This window comes from Spinacia oleracea, chromosome 4 (assembly GCF_020520425.1).
Source record: "Spinacia oleracea cultivar Varoflay chromosome 4, BTI_SOV_V1, whole genome shotgun sequence".
NCBI classification, from domain to species: Eukaryota; Viridiplantae; Streptophyta; class Magnoliopsida; order Caryophyllales; family Amaranthaceae; genus Spinacia; species Spinacia oleracea.
In genome coordinates, this window is record NC_079490.1 from 177,932,025 (window position 1) to 177,949,533 (window position 17,509).

General features: G+C 36.9%; 2 protein-coding genes across 2 annotated transcripts; one reads left to right on the forward strand and one right to left on the reverse strand.

Moving 5' to 3' along the window:
- Positions 1–951: 951 nt before the first annotated feature.
- LOC110805945 (ubiquitin domain-containing protein DSK2b) lies at positions 952–9,531 on the forward strand. Its single transcript, XM_022011577.2, has 8 exons — positions 952–1,350; positions 3,358–4,110; positions 5,894–6,102; positions 6,182–6,295; positions 7,770–7,828; positions 8,551–8,579; positions 8,682–8,771; positions 8,882–9,531. The coding sequence occupies exons 1-8, from the start codon at positions 1,122–1,124 to the stop codon at positions 9,028–9,030; spliced, it is 1,632 nt and encodes a 543-aa protein (XP_021867269.1). The 5' UTR covers positions 952–1,121; the 3' UTR covers positions 9,031–9,531.
- Positions 9,532–14,474: 4,943 nt separating this feature from the next.
- On the reverse strand, positions 14,475–16,032 carry LOC110787891 (uncharacterized). Its single transcript, XM_021992530.2, has 2 exons — positions 15,471–16,032; positions 14,475–14,789 (listed from the first exon to the last, which is right to left on the reverse strand). The coding sequence occupies exons 1-2, from the start codon at positions 15,556–15,558 to the stop codon at positions 14,479–14,481; spliced, it is 399 nt and encodes a 132-aa protein (XP_021848222.2). The 5' UTR covers positions 15,559–16,032; the 3' UTR covers positions 14,475–14,478.
- Positions 16,033–17,509: the final 1,477 nt, after the last annotated feature.

Here is a 17,509-nt window from a genome sequence, read left to right on the forward strand (position 1 = left end):
CATAACCTAACAACAATAACCAACATCCCACAACATAAAAAAAAAACTATATTATTGCAACATCTCGTGTTTTTACGAACTGACCATCAAGGAAGCCCAAATTTCAAAATTTACCAAAAAAGGAACAAAACGCTAAGGTTCGTAAGTTCACCTTCAATTGTACGATTTTGGAGACGAAATTTGAATGCGCGTGGATGAAGTCACCTATTTCCACAAGAAAATCGCTGATGATGTCATGAACCAGTACAATTGTGGTTGAAACAACAGTAATGGAGGAGAGAGGAATTGAAACACGGTACAAAGAAGAGAAGGGTTAAGAGTTTTTTGAAAAAAAAAATGAAATCCTTGTTTAGGTGGCAAGTGATGATGATGTGTCCAATATTTTAGGAGGGAAACCAACTTTAGGTTGTCAACGTTTTTAACGTTGACTTTATAGCAGGTAACCGGTCATCCAGACTTAATAATAATAGTTGGGTCATAAAGGTTGGATTATTTAGAAATATCGCATATGTAGGCTTAATTAAAGAAAATCGGGCAAAGGTTGGATTAATAATTACAAATTTTCCTTGACTTTGTAGTAGGTAACCGGTCATCCAGGCTTAATAATAGTAGTTGGGTCATAAATGTTGGATTATTTAGAAATATCGCATAGGTAGGCTTAATTAAAGAAAACCGGGCAAAGGTTGGATTAATAATTATAAATTTTCCAAAAATAAAACGATACTAGTTATTTAAAATTTATATTTTTTATTTATTCTAAAAGTTTCAGTTATTAATTTATGCTAATTTCACTTCATCCTAATATTATGAATGTTGACAAAAAACACCCCCATTTGACATGTGGCAATTTTTCATTCGTTAAAACACATAACTCTAGCTCATCTCGGAATATTCGAAACCCAAATCAAACCCCAACTCTCTATTTTTCACAAACTATTAAATAATTAATTCCTCAAAATTAAAACAACAAATCATCATCCTTATTTTTACCAATTCTTCGCTTTCTCTCATAGAACTTCGTCTTCGCAAAATCCCCCCTTTCATCTATCTAGGGTTAGGGTTTTCTTCTCCTCAATCGACCGATCGCCAATTTTCCCCCTTTACAGACGACAGATATAGCCATGGGAGCTGAAGGTGATTCTAGCGACGCCGCATCTGTCGCCGCTGGCGAAGTTTCCGTTAATATTCGCTGTTCAAACGGCTCAAAATTTACCGTGAAAACGACGCTTGATTCTAACGTCGGCGACTTCAAATCTCTCGTTTCGCAAAACTGCGATGTTCCTGCCGATCAGCAGAGGTTGATCTACAAAGGTCGGATTCTCAAAGATGACCAAACCCTAGAAAGCTATGGTACGTTAATTTGTTTCGGTTTTCTATTTTGGTTGTGATTTTTGCAGAATTAGATGTGTTTTGTTGAGCTGATTTTGATTCTTATGATAATTTGTGAGATTGCATGATTGATAGATCTGTTTGATGCTGTAGCTGATTTTGTGAGAATTGGGTTGGTATTGGAGTTGATTTCCGTGTGTAATTCATAGTTTCATGGATATTGTTGTTTGGATGAATTGGATCTGATTATTATTTATTGGTCGGTGTTGAGTGGGGGATATGGTGATATTCGAGTAGATTTGGGGCTGCATTATGCAAATTTACCAGCTTCTGCCTTTATGTATAATGTATCATGTATGCATGTAATTAGATATTTAGCTTTAACATATGTGGCCTCGAAGCGGCATTGCGTTTTTCCTCGTCCGTTTTAAGGCTCAGTTAGCTTCTCGATTTTATATTGCATAGGTTATGAGATTGACCCTTGTACGTGCAATGTATCTTAAGTTTTTTTTTTTTTTTTTTTAAAATATTAGTGATTTATGCAATGTTCATATTTGTAATAGAAAAAATACTTTGTTGGCTTAACATATTTTGTGCTGTAATTTTTTTAATAGCAGTGATTCATGCAATAAAATCATCCTTATTATTACCCTTCCTTAGCTTCTCCCATGTTGATGCAAAAGAAACTCATTCATTTGGATGTTTATATCAATAACCTCTAAATCCACCCCCCCCACCCCCCGCGAAAGACCTCTCATTGTACACTGTGAATTATCCTCCCTCTAAGAAGTAAAAATCGCATCTTTACAGATTGTTCTTTGAGTGCATCACTTGTTAATTTTATGTTCCAGAAATTTGTTCCTTTCCCCCTTCGTCTACAACTGTTATTTTATAAAATTTGATTGAGGCATGGACGTAAGTACTGGATATGATTGTTTGTAGTACTATTTGAGCCTGTCCGAGGAATGTTCTTATGATGCACTTTTTTCCTTTTGGTTGCCAATTTCATGATTATTATCAAGTTACCAATAGGAGTTGAGGAAGGGTTAGATTCTTGGAGGTGATGAATGGTTCTCTTTTCTTGATATATACGGAGACATGCTAGTGGTTGTTATATCAGTTATATGTTCTTTTTTATTATGTAATGAGATGAAATGTTTTGTTTTCTACTGGATTGCAGCCTCACAACAATTATGGTTACATGACCACAGATGAAATAGTTACAAAAATGTTGATTTTCTTATTCTTAACATTGTCTATGTTTCGTGGCTCGTCTTTTCTCATAGAGATTTCCCAGGTGTGAGGAAGCATTTATCACCCAAAATTTGCTTATGATAATCTTTAGAAGTATATACCTTTAGGTCATATTTGTAAGACTTAAGTCTTCATCACTGAAATAAATGTTTAAGCATTGTTGGTTCATTACTTATCATAAAGCATTTATCTATATTGGAATTACAGTTGAAGAGGAAACTTGCGCCTAGGAAAATTAAATGTTTTTCTCTTTGGTCTTTGGGTGTGTGAGGTGTGACAGAAGGAGCTGCTCGAAGAAAAATCAATGTGGGTGAATCTTGAGTGATTTGACGTTTTTATGGTTTCAAAAGTGTAGATTAATGTTGTGCATATAGCTTGTCTATTATATGCTCTTTTGTTTTTCCTTTAATACTTTGGGTTACTCCTTATTTAGCATTTACGTTTTTTTTGAACCTGTAGTAATATTTTTCATGGTTGTTTTGGAAGGTTTTCATGATTGTTTTGGTTTTCAATCTCTCCATTACTTTCCATTTTTGATTTGGACGTTGTGGTTCAATTTTGAGTTTAGTAGTTGCTTTTTGTCCCTTGTTTTAATTTACTGTTATATTTTTTCTGGTATTTTTCTTTGTTTAGCACTGTATTATGATCTTCTTCTGTTAATTTTGTTTGGAATAATTTTTGAGTGTTTCAGCCTGCAGTTGTTTACAAGTTATTTCTTAAGCCTTGTGGTCCCTTGTACTTGGAAATGACCTTTCTTTTACTTGTTCTTTGAAGGTTTGCAAGCGGATCATACCATCCACATGGTTCGTGGTTTCTCTGCGTCCGCTGCTTCTTCTGGAACTACAAACCCTGCGGCTCCTGCTGCGGCTCCTGCTGCTTCTCCTGCTGCTGCCACTGGAGAAAGTGGGGGTTTAGGAGGTGCTGGCCTTGGGGCATCCTTATTTGGCCTGGGTGGGACTGGTGCGACTGGTGCTTCTGGTTTACTTGGAGCTGGAATTCCAGATTTAGAACAGATGCATCAGCAACTTAATCAGAACCCAAATATGATGAGAGAAATAATGAACATGCCTGCCATTCAGGGTCTGATGAATAATCCAGACCTTATGCGAAACATGATTATGAACAATCCTCAAATGCGTGACATCATTGACCGGAATCCAGAGCTAGGCCATATATTGAATGACCCTAGTATTCTTAGGCAGACCTTAGAAACTGCAAGGAATCCTGAGCTTATGCGTGAGATGATGCGGAACACTGACCGAGCTATGAGCAATATTGAATCTTCTCCTGAAGGTTTTAACATGCTCAGACGCATGTATGAGAATGTACAGGAACCTTTTCTGAATGCCACCACAATGGCTGGTGACACAGGAAATAATCCGAGCGCTAACCCATTTGCCGCTCTTTTGGGGGATCAGGCTGCTGGTGGTGGACAACAGAGAGAAGGAAATAACCCATCAACAACTGGATCTGAATCTGGAACTCCAAACACTAATCCACTGCCAAACCCCTGGAATGGTACTGGAGGTGAGTTTATCCAATTGCTCTTTTTCTCTTACTCCCTCCGTTCCATTATGTTCCTCACTTTTCCATTATGCACGATCTCCAATGCGCTGCTTTGACTATTAATAGTTTTAATTTCGCATTAGCAAAAATTATAAAAAATTGATTTTTAGAAAATTATATTGAAAAGAATCCAATGAGATCCCACAAGTTAATATATTTTTGGTTATGTATACTACTAATTACGGTCAAAGTTTTTAAACTTTGACCATATGAATAGAAAACATGAGCAACATTATTGCCTCCGTCCCTTTTTATTCTTTACGTATTATGTTTTGGGTGTCCCATTTTAATCTTTACGTTTGAACTATTTCCTTTTGTAGTATAACATAAATGCCCCTAATATTATATCAACAATTGAACCAAGTGATTATTTTAAATCAATTAAATTTATTGGGACATTTAATCTTTCACACTTTTCCATAGGGCATTAAAAATCTCACACTTTTCCAATATCAGATTTTGGATAAAAGTTAAAAACATTATGAATAAATGTAATTTGAATTGTTTAAATAAAAAAAGGGAACTTCACTCTACATTAGTTAATCGTAAAATCGCGTGTATGATACTAAACATAAAGAATAAAAAGGGGCGGAGGGAGTAGTATGTTTTGTTATTGCACGACCTCAATAACACAAGTTGTTTCTGTTGCATATGTAATTATGTACTGTTTAAAAGAAAGGGCACGAAAGGGGAATCGAGGATACTGTTTAACGAAGCTGAATTGAATGAAACTTATCTTTTCTACCTTCTTAGTTACAAAATACATGTTTCATATTTATAAATTAGTTCAGTATTTAAACTTAATAATACCATTATATATGAAAATTTCAGAGTCCCACACAATCTTCTCCAGTCATGTTAATATCTCAAATCAATCTTAAACTCGAGTCAAGCTCAAATGATTAAAAAAAGAACTAAATTAGTACTCAATTTTATTTTATTTTTTCACTTTTAAGAAACAAAAGATAGCTTTTAATTTTTTGGAGAATATTGAGTAAACTACTATTTATCTTGTGCAAATTCTTGAAAGTCTTTATACTTAAAAATTTGAAGTGGGGTTTTCTTTATTTTTTCCATTTTGGACATATTTGATGATGAAAGATTATATTCGTACTTCCCAATAGGCCAATACTAGTACTAACTTCACCGACACACTACAAGTGGGCTAGTATAAATAGCAAATGGGCTTAGTGAAGCCAAGCTTACAAAAAGTTACTCATTTTACTTGTCAGACTTTTTCTTTTAGAAGGCCTTTAGGGGGGTTTCATAGCCTCGCCTCTGAACTAACACACTAGTTGGTATAAGATTCATTACCCGTGCTTTCTTTCTGTTCTTTGATACACTCGTTTTGATGTAGCATGAAAAGGTGTAGTCTGTTTGGAAATTGGGCCTGAAGCAGGCCTGAGTTAACAGATATGTTTGTCTTGCCCATCTGTTTATGCAGTGTCACAGTCTCATCCACCTTTATAAGAATACGGAGAATGTTGTTACTTGTTAGATGCTTTGAAAGATTATTCTATTGTTGCAATGTCCAGATTTTACCGAAGACCTTACATAATAGTTGGGAAGGATTACATCATAATCCATCACTGTAGTATATGACAAGATTAATTATCTATTATATCGAGGAAGAACCATCTTTAAATCTCAGGCTGTTTTTATTTTTATCTAACTCAGTGTTATGATTTGTTTAGTTAATCGTGCATTCTCAATCTAACTATATTCTTTTATTTCTAATTTCTAGGAGGCGCACAGGCAAACAGTGCTCCCAGAGCAAACCCTTCTGGTGATGCAAGGTCACCTCCAATTGGTGGATTAGGTAGCCTTCCTGAGTTGAATAGCATGTTTGGTGGTGGACTTCCAGATGCATCAACGATGAATCAGATGATGCAAAATCCAGCAATCTCACAGATGATGCAGAGCATGCTATCCAACCCACAATATATGAATCAGGTGATTATTTCATTTATTTGAGGATGTAGATTGGAATATCACTTAAATCAGATTCCTAATTATCATCTGTTGTTTGTAGATTCTTAATATGAGTCCACAGCTGCGTGCTATGACTGATTCAAACCCTCAACTTCGAGAAATGATGCAAAATTCTGATGTTCTTCGTCAGTTGGCCTCTCCTGAGATGATGCAGGTAATATTTTGAATGGTTATGACTAATTTTATTGTCTTTTCTCTTGAACCTGTAATTAAGATATAGGTTTTTCAAAGAATAGTTTTGAAGGCCTTTTTTTATGTGGTGCTGGTGATCATTTGGTTTTAACTTAAAAATAACGTAATACCCCTGTTACCTCCACTCTTAATTGAACTAAAACAATTACCTTCTACACCCTATTCTGCTGCTGACGAATGTCCCTTGAACTCATTTCTTGTTAATAACTCACTTTCGCTTGACCCTTCTCGGCTCCTTCCGGTTGACAACCGCCATTGCCAGCCCCTCAGCATACCAAATGTCGTAGACTTATTGAAATGACTGCATCACCTGCAACTTACACCACTACTTCCTTGAGTTCCTTCTCCCACTGCGCCACCGGTCAACAAATTTTGGAATATTTTAGATTCCTGCGAGGGAGTGGGGAGGGAGGCTTGAGTTAGTTTGAGTTTTAAATCTAGATAAAGGAGTATAATTGGTCATCTCAAATTCCCTGGAACCAGCAGCATCGTAGGTAGTGTGGGTTGGTTGCCTAAGCTGGTGGTTGGAATTGGCTGGGGTTTCTGATTTTGATCTTCCAGCCAATTCTGGCCATGCAACAGTTGGTTCTATTGGTTTGGTAGTGTCAGATGGTAGTGATGTTAGAAGGGTGCTGGGGACAGGCAGTGGTGGTGTAATGGCTGGCAACGATTAAAGGATGTTGTTATGTAGCAGGAAAATAAAGGGGCAGTTAAATGTGGTGGCTGGTGGTGCTTGGATCGAGGTAGAGGAAGTATAGACGTTGGGGTTGTTTATATGGGGACTGGAGGGAAGGGGAGTTATAAAGTCGTTTCGTTGATTCCCCCCGCCCAACCCACAATTTAAATAGGCAATTGGACAGGATTGCTCTCCTTTTCTTTTCCATAAAAAAGCTTCAGCCCAAAAATAGAAGTTGATTCTATTTTGTGAATTAAGTTTTTCTTGTTAATTCTCTTTTAGGTTCCACTCTTTCTACAATTACTACTTCCTCCATTTCTTTTTATTTGCAACACTTTGACTTTCACTCTTGCGATGCATACTTGAACAATTAATATCTTCAAGTATCAATAAATAAATTATAATAGTTGATATTCGGAAAATATATACTATGACGGTCTAACAAGATCCAACGTGAATATGTTTTTCCTTAAGTATAGTATAAATGATCAAAGATAAACAAAGTAGAGTATGTGAGTAGTGTAAAAATCAAAGTGTTGCAAGGAAGAAGTAAAGGGTGAAGTATAAAAGCTCATCCACCTAGTGATGATAGAGCAGCCCAGGTAAAGAAGTTGTCATTTACTACTCTGCTAGGAGCCCCCCTCATAGTGGAGCTCTGCGTCTTGCGTACCTTTTCATTCTGTCTGTTTTAGTTATTGAATATTATTACTGTTCTATGCTCAATGGTTTGATATATCAGCTATGTCTTTCTCTTTTGCAGCAAATGCTAACTATGCAGCAGTCACTTCTATCAACAATGAACCGTCCCCAGTCGAACCAGTAAGTGGATGCTGAAACTGAAGTTGAATATTTTCTCTAGCGCTTTCTCTCTTCTATCCTCATTTTAGTTTTTTTGCTTTTTGTCTATGACGATACCTGCAGATAAAATGTATTCGGAATTTTGAGATGGGACCTGAATCTGGCTTAGTGTTTGAATTTTGTATTATCGTGGTCTGCAGTCTATATTTTGACCCCTGTTCCAAAAATGTGGCAACTTTTTTAATATGAAGTATATTTTTTTTATGACCCTATAGTTGCCAGTCTCCTCACTTACCCTCCCCCTCCCGGTTGTCTTCCCTTTATTTATCAAATTCTATTAACCATTCTTGTTGATCAGGTAGGTTGCGTATTGCCTTGTACCTTTCAGAACTCCAGTAGTTGTTTCACCCACGATAGGAATAGCTGCACATTGAATCCAGACACACTTGTCTGTGGGAATGTTTATCAAGCCATCATTGTGAAATTGTTAAGTTTGGTTTGTGATTTAAGGTTGTCCCATGCGTTTACTTGTTCCTGATGTGTTCTTGTATAGTGAGATGGATCAATTAAGTTATATCCAGTCATTGGATATGCATATGTTACTTTTATGTTTTTTTTTGTCCAGATTGGAATGTGTGAATGTGAGGGGAGTATGTGTCCATTGTGATGTTCAGAATTAAGTTTATGTATGATGATATCCCAATTTGTAACTATATTTTTCCTTTGTTCTCTTTTTCAAACAGAGATCCATCACCGAATGCTGGCGCTGCAGGTATATTGGGAATCTTCATCACGATTTTTGTGATTGTTTTAGTTTTCTTGGAACTCAGAGTGTAGTATGATATTTATTTTTTATTTTTTTTGCAAAATGCAGGAAATGCTAACAATATGGGTCTGGATATGCTGATGAATATGTTTGGTGGTCTTGGAGCAGGCGGTTTAACCACACCAGATAATCCAAATGGTTCGGGTTACTTTCCCACTTTTTTCAGGCGGCTACTGACAATTTATTGATTAAGCTTTGCTCATCAATATTGGCTTCTCCTCACTGATCATTCTCTATTTCATGTGCAGTACCACCTGAAGAACTTTATGCAACTCAATTGACACAACTTCAAGAAATGGGTTTTTTTGATGCACAAGAGAATATAAGTGCTTTGCAAGCTACTCGGGGTAATGTTAATGCTGCAGTGGAGCGACTTTTGGGAAATATGGGTCAGTGATGTGTTGGAGGATTTCCTTTTGGAATACAGTTTTACTCGATACAGTCTTTTGTGGATTTCCTAAAGATTGGTAAAAACCCGGATTAGTGCACTAAAAAAGACGGAAAAACACAAGCTCGAAAACTGAGAATACATTTCGGGCCTGTGAATAAGCAAAAGAAAGTACACAATGTGGTAGGAGTTAAGTTATGACTTCTGGATATAGTCTCGTATCTCAGCTCAACATTAGACTCTTCACTCTTCTGCCCCCTTCTTCCCCTCGCCACTGTCCTTGAAACTTATGTACATACACAATTTGAATTTATTGTCTCTGGAATGTTTGATTTGATTTTTCTTTATGTATTGTTCCTTTCAATTCATAAGCGGGATGCAGTTTTCAGATACCTCTAGTTAATCAGGGACTTGTTCGCTGATGAGAAACAGCTTCAGCCTTTGGAGAATTATCAGTGTTTTCAACATCTTGTGTTATGAGAAAAGAACTCATGATATTGTTTGTGTTCAGTTCTTTTGATTGTTAGGTAGTTCTGTGTATCAGGGCTTAGTTAAGGAATTTGACCATAGTTACTTGAATGTTCTCTAACCACAAAAAGTTAACCACAGCCAACGTTTCCCGTAAGTGGGCTGAAAATTATTTAGACCCATCTGTATCCTTGACCCTTAGTCACGTGTATATATCTCTCTTCCTTCTCCTTTTCTACCTCGTTTTCCATTAATTTGATACATTTCTTACTTTAACACCCTTTATTTTACAACCTTGATTTAGGGTCAATATACGTTCTTTTACATACTCTAGCAACTGTTTTCTCAATAAGGGGTTTGCTATCAGTATAACTCAGCTTCTTTGTAGGAGTGCATATGAGAGTTGGGTTGACTGCCCTAACTATGGCGAAATTTTTTTAAAAAATTGTTACAATTAATTGATATTATTGTTTTTAGTAGTACAATAAATTAAATATTAATAATTTAATATTTTGGAATATAAATTAACTACATTGATATCACGAGTAAATAGGTCTGGAGGTCCCTAAACTTTGCCAAAAGGAGCAGTTAGGTCCCTCAAGTTTCAAAAGGAGCATTTAGGTCTCTGCGTTTGGATGGAAAACGCTGCTTTTTGTTTTCCGTCACTAACGGCCGTTAAAATTCAATTAAATTAAAAGGAAACTAAATAAAAGGCACTAAACGACAAAAAAACAGTTACATTTACCATTTACCAATAATTAAATAAAGGGGAATTCATTTCAGTTAGCTTTTTACAAAAATATAGCCGTTGAGGCTCTCAAAAAACAGAGTATTTAACATTTCATGCACAACAAAACAACAATAAAACACTTAAAAAATAAAATTCTTTCTTCTCCATCTTCTGCTCTGTGTTTTTTCTCTGTTGCTCCACCATAGCTGACTCTTCTCAACAAAAAGGTATTTTTCTGCCTTTTTTTTAAAATCTTAAGTTAGCTTATTTTAACAATAATTAAACATATTTAGGAAATAATTATTAAAACGTAATTTATTTGCAGAATGATGAACAGGGCTATCTCTTTGTTCAACAATGGTGATAATGAACACCCTAAGAGGTGCTACTGTGGATTCACAGTATCCATTCAAAAGGCATGGACAAAAGAAAATCCTGGAAGGAGGTTCATTGCTTGTCCAGATTATGATGTTGAAACAAACAGAAGGGGTTGCATTTTTTTTAGATGGATTGATGAACAAGAACCAACAACTTGGCAAACAATTGTCATACCAGGGTTAATGCAAGATAAACAAAGCCTTGCTGCTGAAGTTGATAGTTTTAGGAAAAAACTTAGTGAAGCTAACAATTATGCAAGGAAGAGGGAGGCAGACTATGTGATGAGCAAGATGAGAAGACCTATTAGTGTGAAATGTGAAGTGTGGGTTGTAATCCTAGTGGTTCTGTTTTTTTTTATCTGGTTTGTTTTAAGTTAAGTGGGTTAAGTGGGTAGGTAAAATGTAATGATCTGCACTAATGAAATGTAATGAAGACTTTAAATTCAATAAAATCTAACCTCATGGTCTTTTTTCTAATCTTCTAGCCATTGCAAGATCCTGCAATGCTTGGCTTGATATTGTGTGTCCTTGACTTGGTTGAGTCTGTGACAATGGGAAGTCATGTGCAGGGAAGGAGTAGATGGTTTGCTCACCCCCATGATCAGAATAGAAAGCTGCAGGAGGTCTTTGCCTCTGTGGTGTGGGGAAGTGTTGTGATATAGGCTGCATTAATTAAAACAAATTAGGAACAAGTTGGCTTCAGTACAGTAAAGTAACATGTAAGAAAGAATTTGAGTATATTGAATGACTTACAGTAGCTATTCTTTGATACCCATTTGGGTAGGTATAAATACCCACACCCCTATTGTGCATTGGTATAGCTGAACTGGTTCTTGGGTGTTGTTGCTGTGGTGTGGTCTGCTCTGCAGTAGCATGATTGTTGCTGTGTTGTTGTTCCTTAGGGGCATTCTTGCAACCCCTTTTGTTGTGGCCTATCACACCACATAAGCTGCATTTCATAGAACAACCTGTTCTCTTCAGCTTACCAGATGCAGTTACGTCTCCAACACCATATCTCCTCTTTGTTTTAGGTCTTCCATTGACCTTTTTCACCTTTGGAGCCACAACAATGCTATCAGAAGTAGGCCACTCTTGAGGACCATTTAAAGGCTCTAACAAAAATTCATATGCCTTCATGTAGGTCTGTTTGCAGAAATATGCATTGACATATTGTTCTGGGTGGTCTACTTTATTCCATATAGCAACAATTGCATGTTTGCATGGAATCCCACTCACCTGCCATGCATTGCAACTGCAAGTATGTTGGTTCAGATCCACCACATACTTAACCTGTGTTTCACCTTCTCTTACTCCATAGCAAAACCCACCATCCCAGTATGCATTCCAACCCCTAGCCCAAATTTTGTGTTTTTCTAACTGAATTTGGATCCTAGGACACAACATTATCTCCTTTTTCCCAATGAAATCTCTTTTCTTATGCAGTCTTTCCATCAAACCGTCTCTGATATCTTCCAACATGGTAATAATAGGCTTGTGCCTTGCACTCAAGATGTATGCATTAAACACCTCACTCATGTTGTTGTCTACACTGTCACAACAAGATAATGGAGTGTAGAATGCCCTACACCATTTCTTGTAGTTCCTTTTCAGTAGGTCTTCAGCAGCTTCATGTGAAATACCCCTCATTACTTCAATGTTTTCATTGAAGTGATTTACTGTGTTGCTTTTTGCAATAGTCCAGAATTGTTTTCTGTACTCTAAACCACCTCCAAACACTCCCCTAAAGTTACAGTACACATGCCTTGCACACACCCTACTTTCAGCTTGTGGAAACACATTGACACAGCAGCAAGTAAACCCTTTTGTTGGTCAGACATGAATGTGTACCCTGCTCCTTCACTAGTGCCTAAATCAGTAGCTAGAAGTTCTAGAAACCAACTCCATGTGTCAGTGCTCTCAACCTCACAAACAGCCCAAGCCAAAGGGAACATTTGATTGTTTCCATCCCTCCCTACTGCTACTAACAATTGACCCCCAAATGGTACCTTTAAGAAACATCCATCAAGTGATATGAAAGGTCTGCATCCTGCCAAGAACCCTTTCCTAAGTGCCTCAAAACACAAATACAGTCTGTCAAACACATTTGCATCCAACTTCAACTTCACTGTGTTCCCTGGATTGCTTCTTAGTATCTCAGCTGCATACCTTGGGAGTAATGCATACTGCTCTTTGTATTCACCAACAATGAGTGCTTGACCCCTTCTCCTAGCCCTGGCAGCCTTGTCTTTGCTCACCCTTATACCCTTTTCTAACCAAATGGTTTCCTGAATATCTTGCACTCTCATGTAAGGGTTAACCTTAAACAGATTCTGGTAGTGTTCTGCAATCCAATGTGAAGTCATCTTCTTAATGATAGGTGTCCTACCACAAGTGTGCTCACTGACAAATGTTTTCACTGTAAATGACCTTCTTCCTCTCTCCCATGAAGCCCAAATTCTCCATTTACAACCTTTATCTTTGTGCTCACACTCTGCACAAACCCTAGTGGAATCATTTTTAGAAAATGGAATGTTTCTTCCTTTATCAATTGAATAATCTATGATTGCTTTCCTAAATGTCTTTGGATTCTCAAACTGTTGCCCAACATAAAAAGTGGCTTCCCTCTCTTCAGTTTCAGTGTTGTTTTGCTTCTGTTTCCCTCTCCCCCTCTTATGGTGTTGTGGTGCAACTAAGTAACCAACATCATCCTCATCTTCTGACTCACTAGGGCTGTCTAAGTCACTGTATCCATCAAAGTCATCCCCCAAATTCAGACCACCTTCTACTTTACTTTCTGCTAGTTTTTTCAGCATTACTAACTCCTCCAAATAAGCCTTTTCCCTTCTCATATCATCAGATATCTTAGACCTAGCAGTGGCTAACTCATCATCATCTTCATCTGTACCCTCTGAATCATAATCAATTTCAGGTTGAGGCACATTTTGAGGTTGAATTTGAGGTTCAGGTTGAGGTTCAGGTTGAGTTTCAGTTTGTTTGGGTGGGAGTACTGTAAAAGGTGGTTCCACATAATCAGAATTTAAGTCAACCACATCAGTATTCAACAACTCAAGGAAGCTACCTCTCCCTCCTCCCCCTCCTTCACTCCTGTTTAGGTTAAAGTTGTAGGTGGGTTTGATTTTATGTTCAATGTATATATGAATGCTTTTGTATTCAAAGAGTAAAGCTAAGAAAGGGTCACAAGTACTACTATCAAAACCTAAAAACCTAACCCCATTCTTGAATTCTTTCCTAGGGTCCCAGAAATGTACTTTCTCTATATCATTATAACCTAAACTATCCACTAATTCCTTAACATATTTGCCATCTGCATTCTCATGGATGTAATCAAAGACATCCACCCTCCCCCCACTATAAACCATATCACCTTGCACAACCCATTCACCACCATGATGCACATATATGCAAGGGTTCAAAGTCAAATCATCAACATCTGATCAAAGTTAAAACAATATCAATTAAAAAAAAAAACTTTAAGAAATCAAACCAAACCAAATCTTGAATAACAACACAAGAGATAACAAAAGGTTAAAGTTGCATTCATTCATTCATCATGATCATGTCAGTTGCATTTACAAAAGGGTAGGCTTCAACCCTAACATTTCAAACCTCAATCCACTATTGAGGGAGAAGCCTACAGTTAGATATAAACTACTGTCATAGCAGTGACAAATACCAAAAACCAACATTTGTCACATTCACAAAAACCTACTTGCAATGACAGTAGTAATGTAATTGTCCTTGAAAATAAAAAATAAAAAAAGCTATAAACAAGCTGGATCATCATAAGCTTGACAAAAGAGGGGCCACCACCAGCGCCACCACCACCCACCCCTGCATGGCCTCCACCACCACCACCACCAGCTACTCCTCCTCCTTGAAAAGGAGGGGGAAGCCGTCAAAGTAGACGGTCATGTCCTTGTCCATCCAGGCGTGGAAGTCACGGCCATCATTGTCAATGATGTCCATGATCACCCACTCCCGCAGCCACGCGCGGTAGCATCCTTGAGGGTAGTGGTATGGGAGGCGGTACCGCAACTTAGCCCACCTACGCCACTGCTTGCATACCATCTGCACAGCAGCCTGCCCCTCCCAGTCCAGCTTGGTGAAGATCTGGGTGATGAGGATGTCTTGATGATGGCAAAGGGGGTGTGCCTCCCTTAAAGCAAGGTCTCCTAAAGTCAAAGTAACGGCCAAAGTCAATAAAACAGTAAGTAAACCCTAATTATTATACGGAATCTAGATTAAAATACTTCTAAATTAAGAAACAATAGTTTAAATAAACACCATTTTCAAGAACATGCAAGCATCAATTCGAATTAATCAAACTCTGTTTTTTATTTAAGTGAATCAAAAACAGTAAGTGAAACCCTAATTACTACAAAATCTAGTTTAAATTAATTCCAAATTAGGCAACAATTGTATAATTTAACATATTAAACACCATTTTCAAGAACATGCAAGCATCAATTCGAATTAATCAAACTTTGTTTTTTATTTAAGTGAATCAAAAACAGTAAGTGAAACCCTAATTACTACAAAATCTAGTTTAAATTAATTCCAAATTAGGCAACAATTGTATAATTTAACATATTAAACACCATTTTCAAGAACATGCAAGCATCAATTCGAATTAAATATTGGAAAGTAAAAACGGACGAAACCCTAATTCCAACTTCAATTGATAAATTATGCGAAATCAGCCCACGATTGTTTAAATTAACATATAAAACACCACAATCAAGATAATGCATGCACCAATTTTGGGAAAAAGTTACTTAACAAAAAAGCCCTAATTTATCATGGCTCAACTGCAAACATTTATTGAAAAAAACCGACAAATTGAATGAAAATACCTTCGTCCCATCTGGAAATTCTTGTTCTCTTGGGGGTGCGACATTCCCACTTATCAGCAGTCCTCTTTCCTGATACGCAAGAACCCATTTTTGCAGAAAACTCAGAGTAATAACTTCAAATTCTCTTAAGTGTTTGAGTGAGTAAATGGCAAAAAGACAACTGAGAGTGAAAATGGGGGGGGGGGGGGACCATATAAATAGGAAGTGAAAAGGGGGGAAATAGGGTTGGGAACAGTAAAAAATTACCGCCAAAACATTATTAGGAAGGAACCAGAAAAAACGAGAGAAGTTGGAAGGTTTCCACGTGTACACATTGAAAAAGTAAGTTGAAACCTCTAAGTAATTGGAAAAGGCTTATTTTCATCAAAATCATCTGTTTTCAATCATTAATCTACGTGTATATTAATTCTCCTTTTATTTTAATAATTTTTAATATTATTATATTCATTTTAACGGCCGTTAGTGACGGAAAACAAAAAGCAGCGTTTTCCATCCATTTTGAGGGACCTAAATGCTCCTTTTGAAACTTGAGGGACCTAACTGCTCCTTTTGGCAAAGTTTAGGGACCTTCAGTACAGTTTACTCTTGATATCACTGTACATGTTCCAATAATAATAATAATAATAATAATATATATATATATATACAGTTTTTCCTTTTATAATCTACTACAATTGTTGTCCAAGGGGTCGAGTATTTGACCCAAGACAAGTTACCAAGATACATGACATAAAACCATTGTTTATCATGGGAAAAAAGTCATCATCCCTCTCTCTCTCTGCTCTCTCTGCTCACTTTCTCACTCATCTTTTTCATTTTTTCCATTAGCCAAAAAAAAATCCCCCATCCCTCTCTTATCCATGAACAAAAGAAAAATTTTCCAGCTCTATTTCTCTACCCCTACTTCTCTCTCCAACAACAACAATAATAATAATAACAACAAAAGAATTAGAAAATGAGTAATTACGTTTTTGGTACATATAAATGTAAATAAGCAAATTAGAGAGAGAAATGGGAAAAAAAAATTGTGTTAAATTATATCAAAGTGGATGTCTATTTGTAGTTCTTGAACTTTTATGAATGAGGGTAATTTTATTTTATTTTTTTATGAATCAGAAATATAAACAAATTCCCGTTGAAAACCAATCGTTACATGATTTTTTTATGTCATGTCACATGGCGTATTTAGATTGGGTGAATTTCCCCACTCAAAATCTAAAAAATCCCAATGCCAAGGGGATTTTTGGTTTTGCACTCCCCAAATGCAAAATTTATCCAACCATTAATACTCTAATTTTAGCTTTTCCCCCTTATTTCCCCAAGTGCAAAATACAATACACATGGTCAACAATGCTCTAAAGATGTCAACATTGAGCAAAATTTTGCAGGTCAAAGTTGTAGTTGACAACACAAGCATGTGAACGATGCTTATGCTCTTATAGGCTTATAGCCAATGAACATGTCCAAACTCGAATAATTTGTGACATTATAAAAACTTGTCAATTTATTTAGAATAACTTTGATACGAAAAGGCACATAATAAAAAAAATCTCTTTCTAAAAATTTTCTCTGACTTCTCTCTTCACCCACCGCCTTCCTCCACTGCCTAGGTTTGCAGTGTTCCTCACCGGCGATCGGTGATACATCACTTTACCACCCTCGCCGATGAGAGTTTTGTGTTAATTTATTCGTTTTCCTTGTTTTCTTCTTTCTATTCGCTTTCTTGGCCGATCGATGCTCTCGAAGGTTTTCAAGTTTGGTTTCACCTACCGTAGTCAGCGGCCAATTGTTTTCGTCGGTAGCTAGTTTTAATCGGCTTTGGTGTTGATTGGGTGTTTCTCAACGGTGTTTCGGAGTTCTATTCGGAGTTCTGAGTTTCAATTCCCCACCGGATGTGGTGGTTTTGGGGTTTATTGGGCCGATTATCTTCGTCGTCGTTATCCTCCGGTCCTTGAGTTTGGTGATCATCGACTGTCAGGGGTATTTGTGGTCATCTTCTTCTTGCCGGTTTCAATAAAAGGTGTAAGTCATGTGTAATC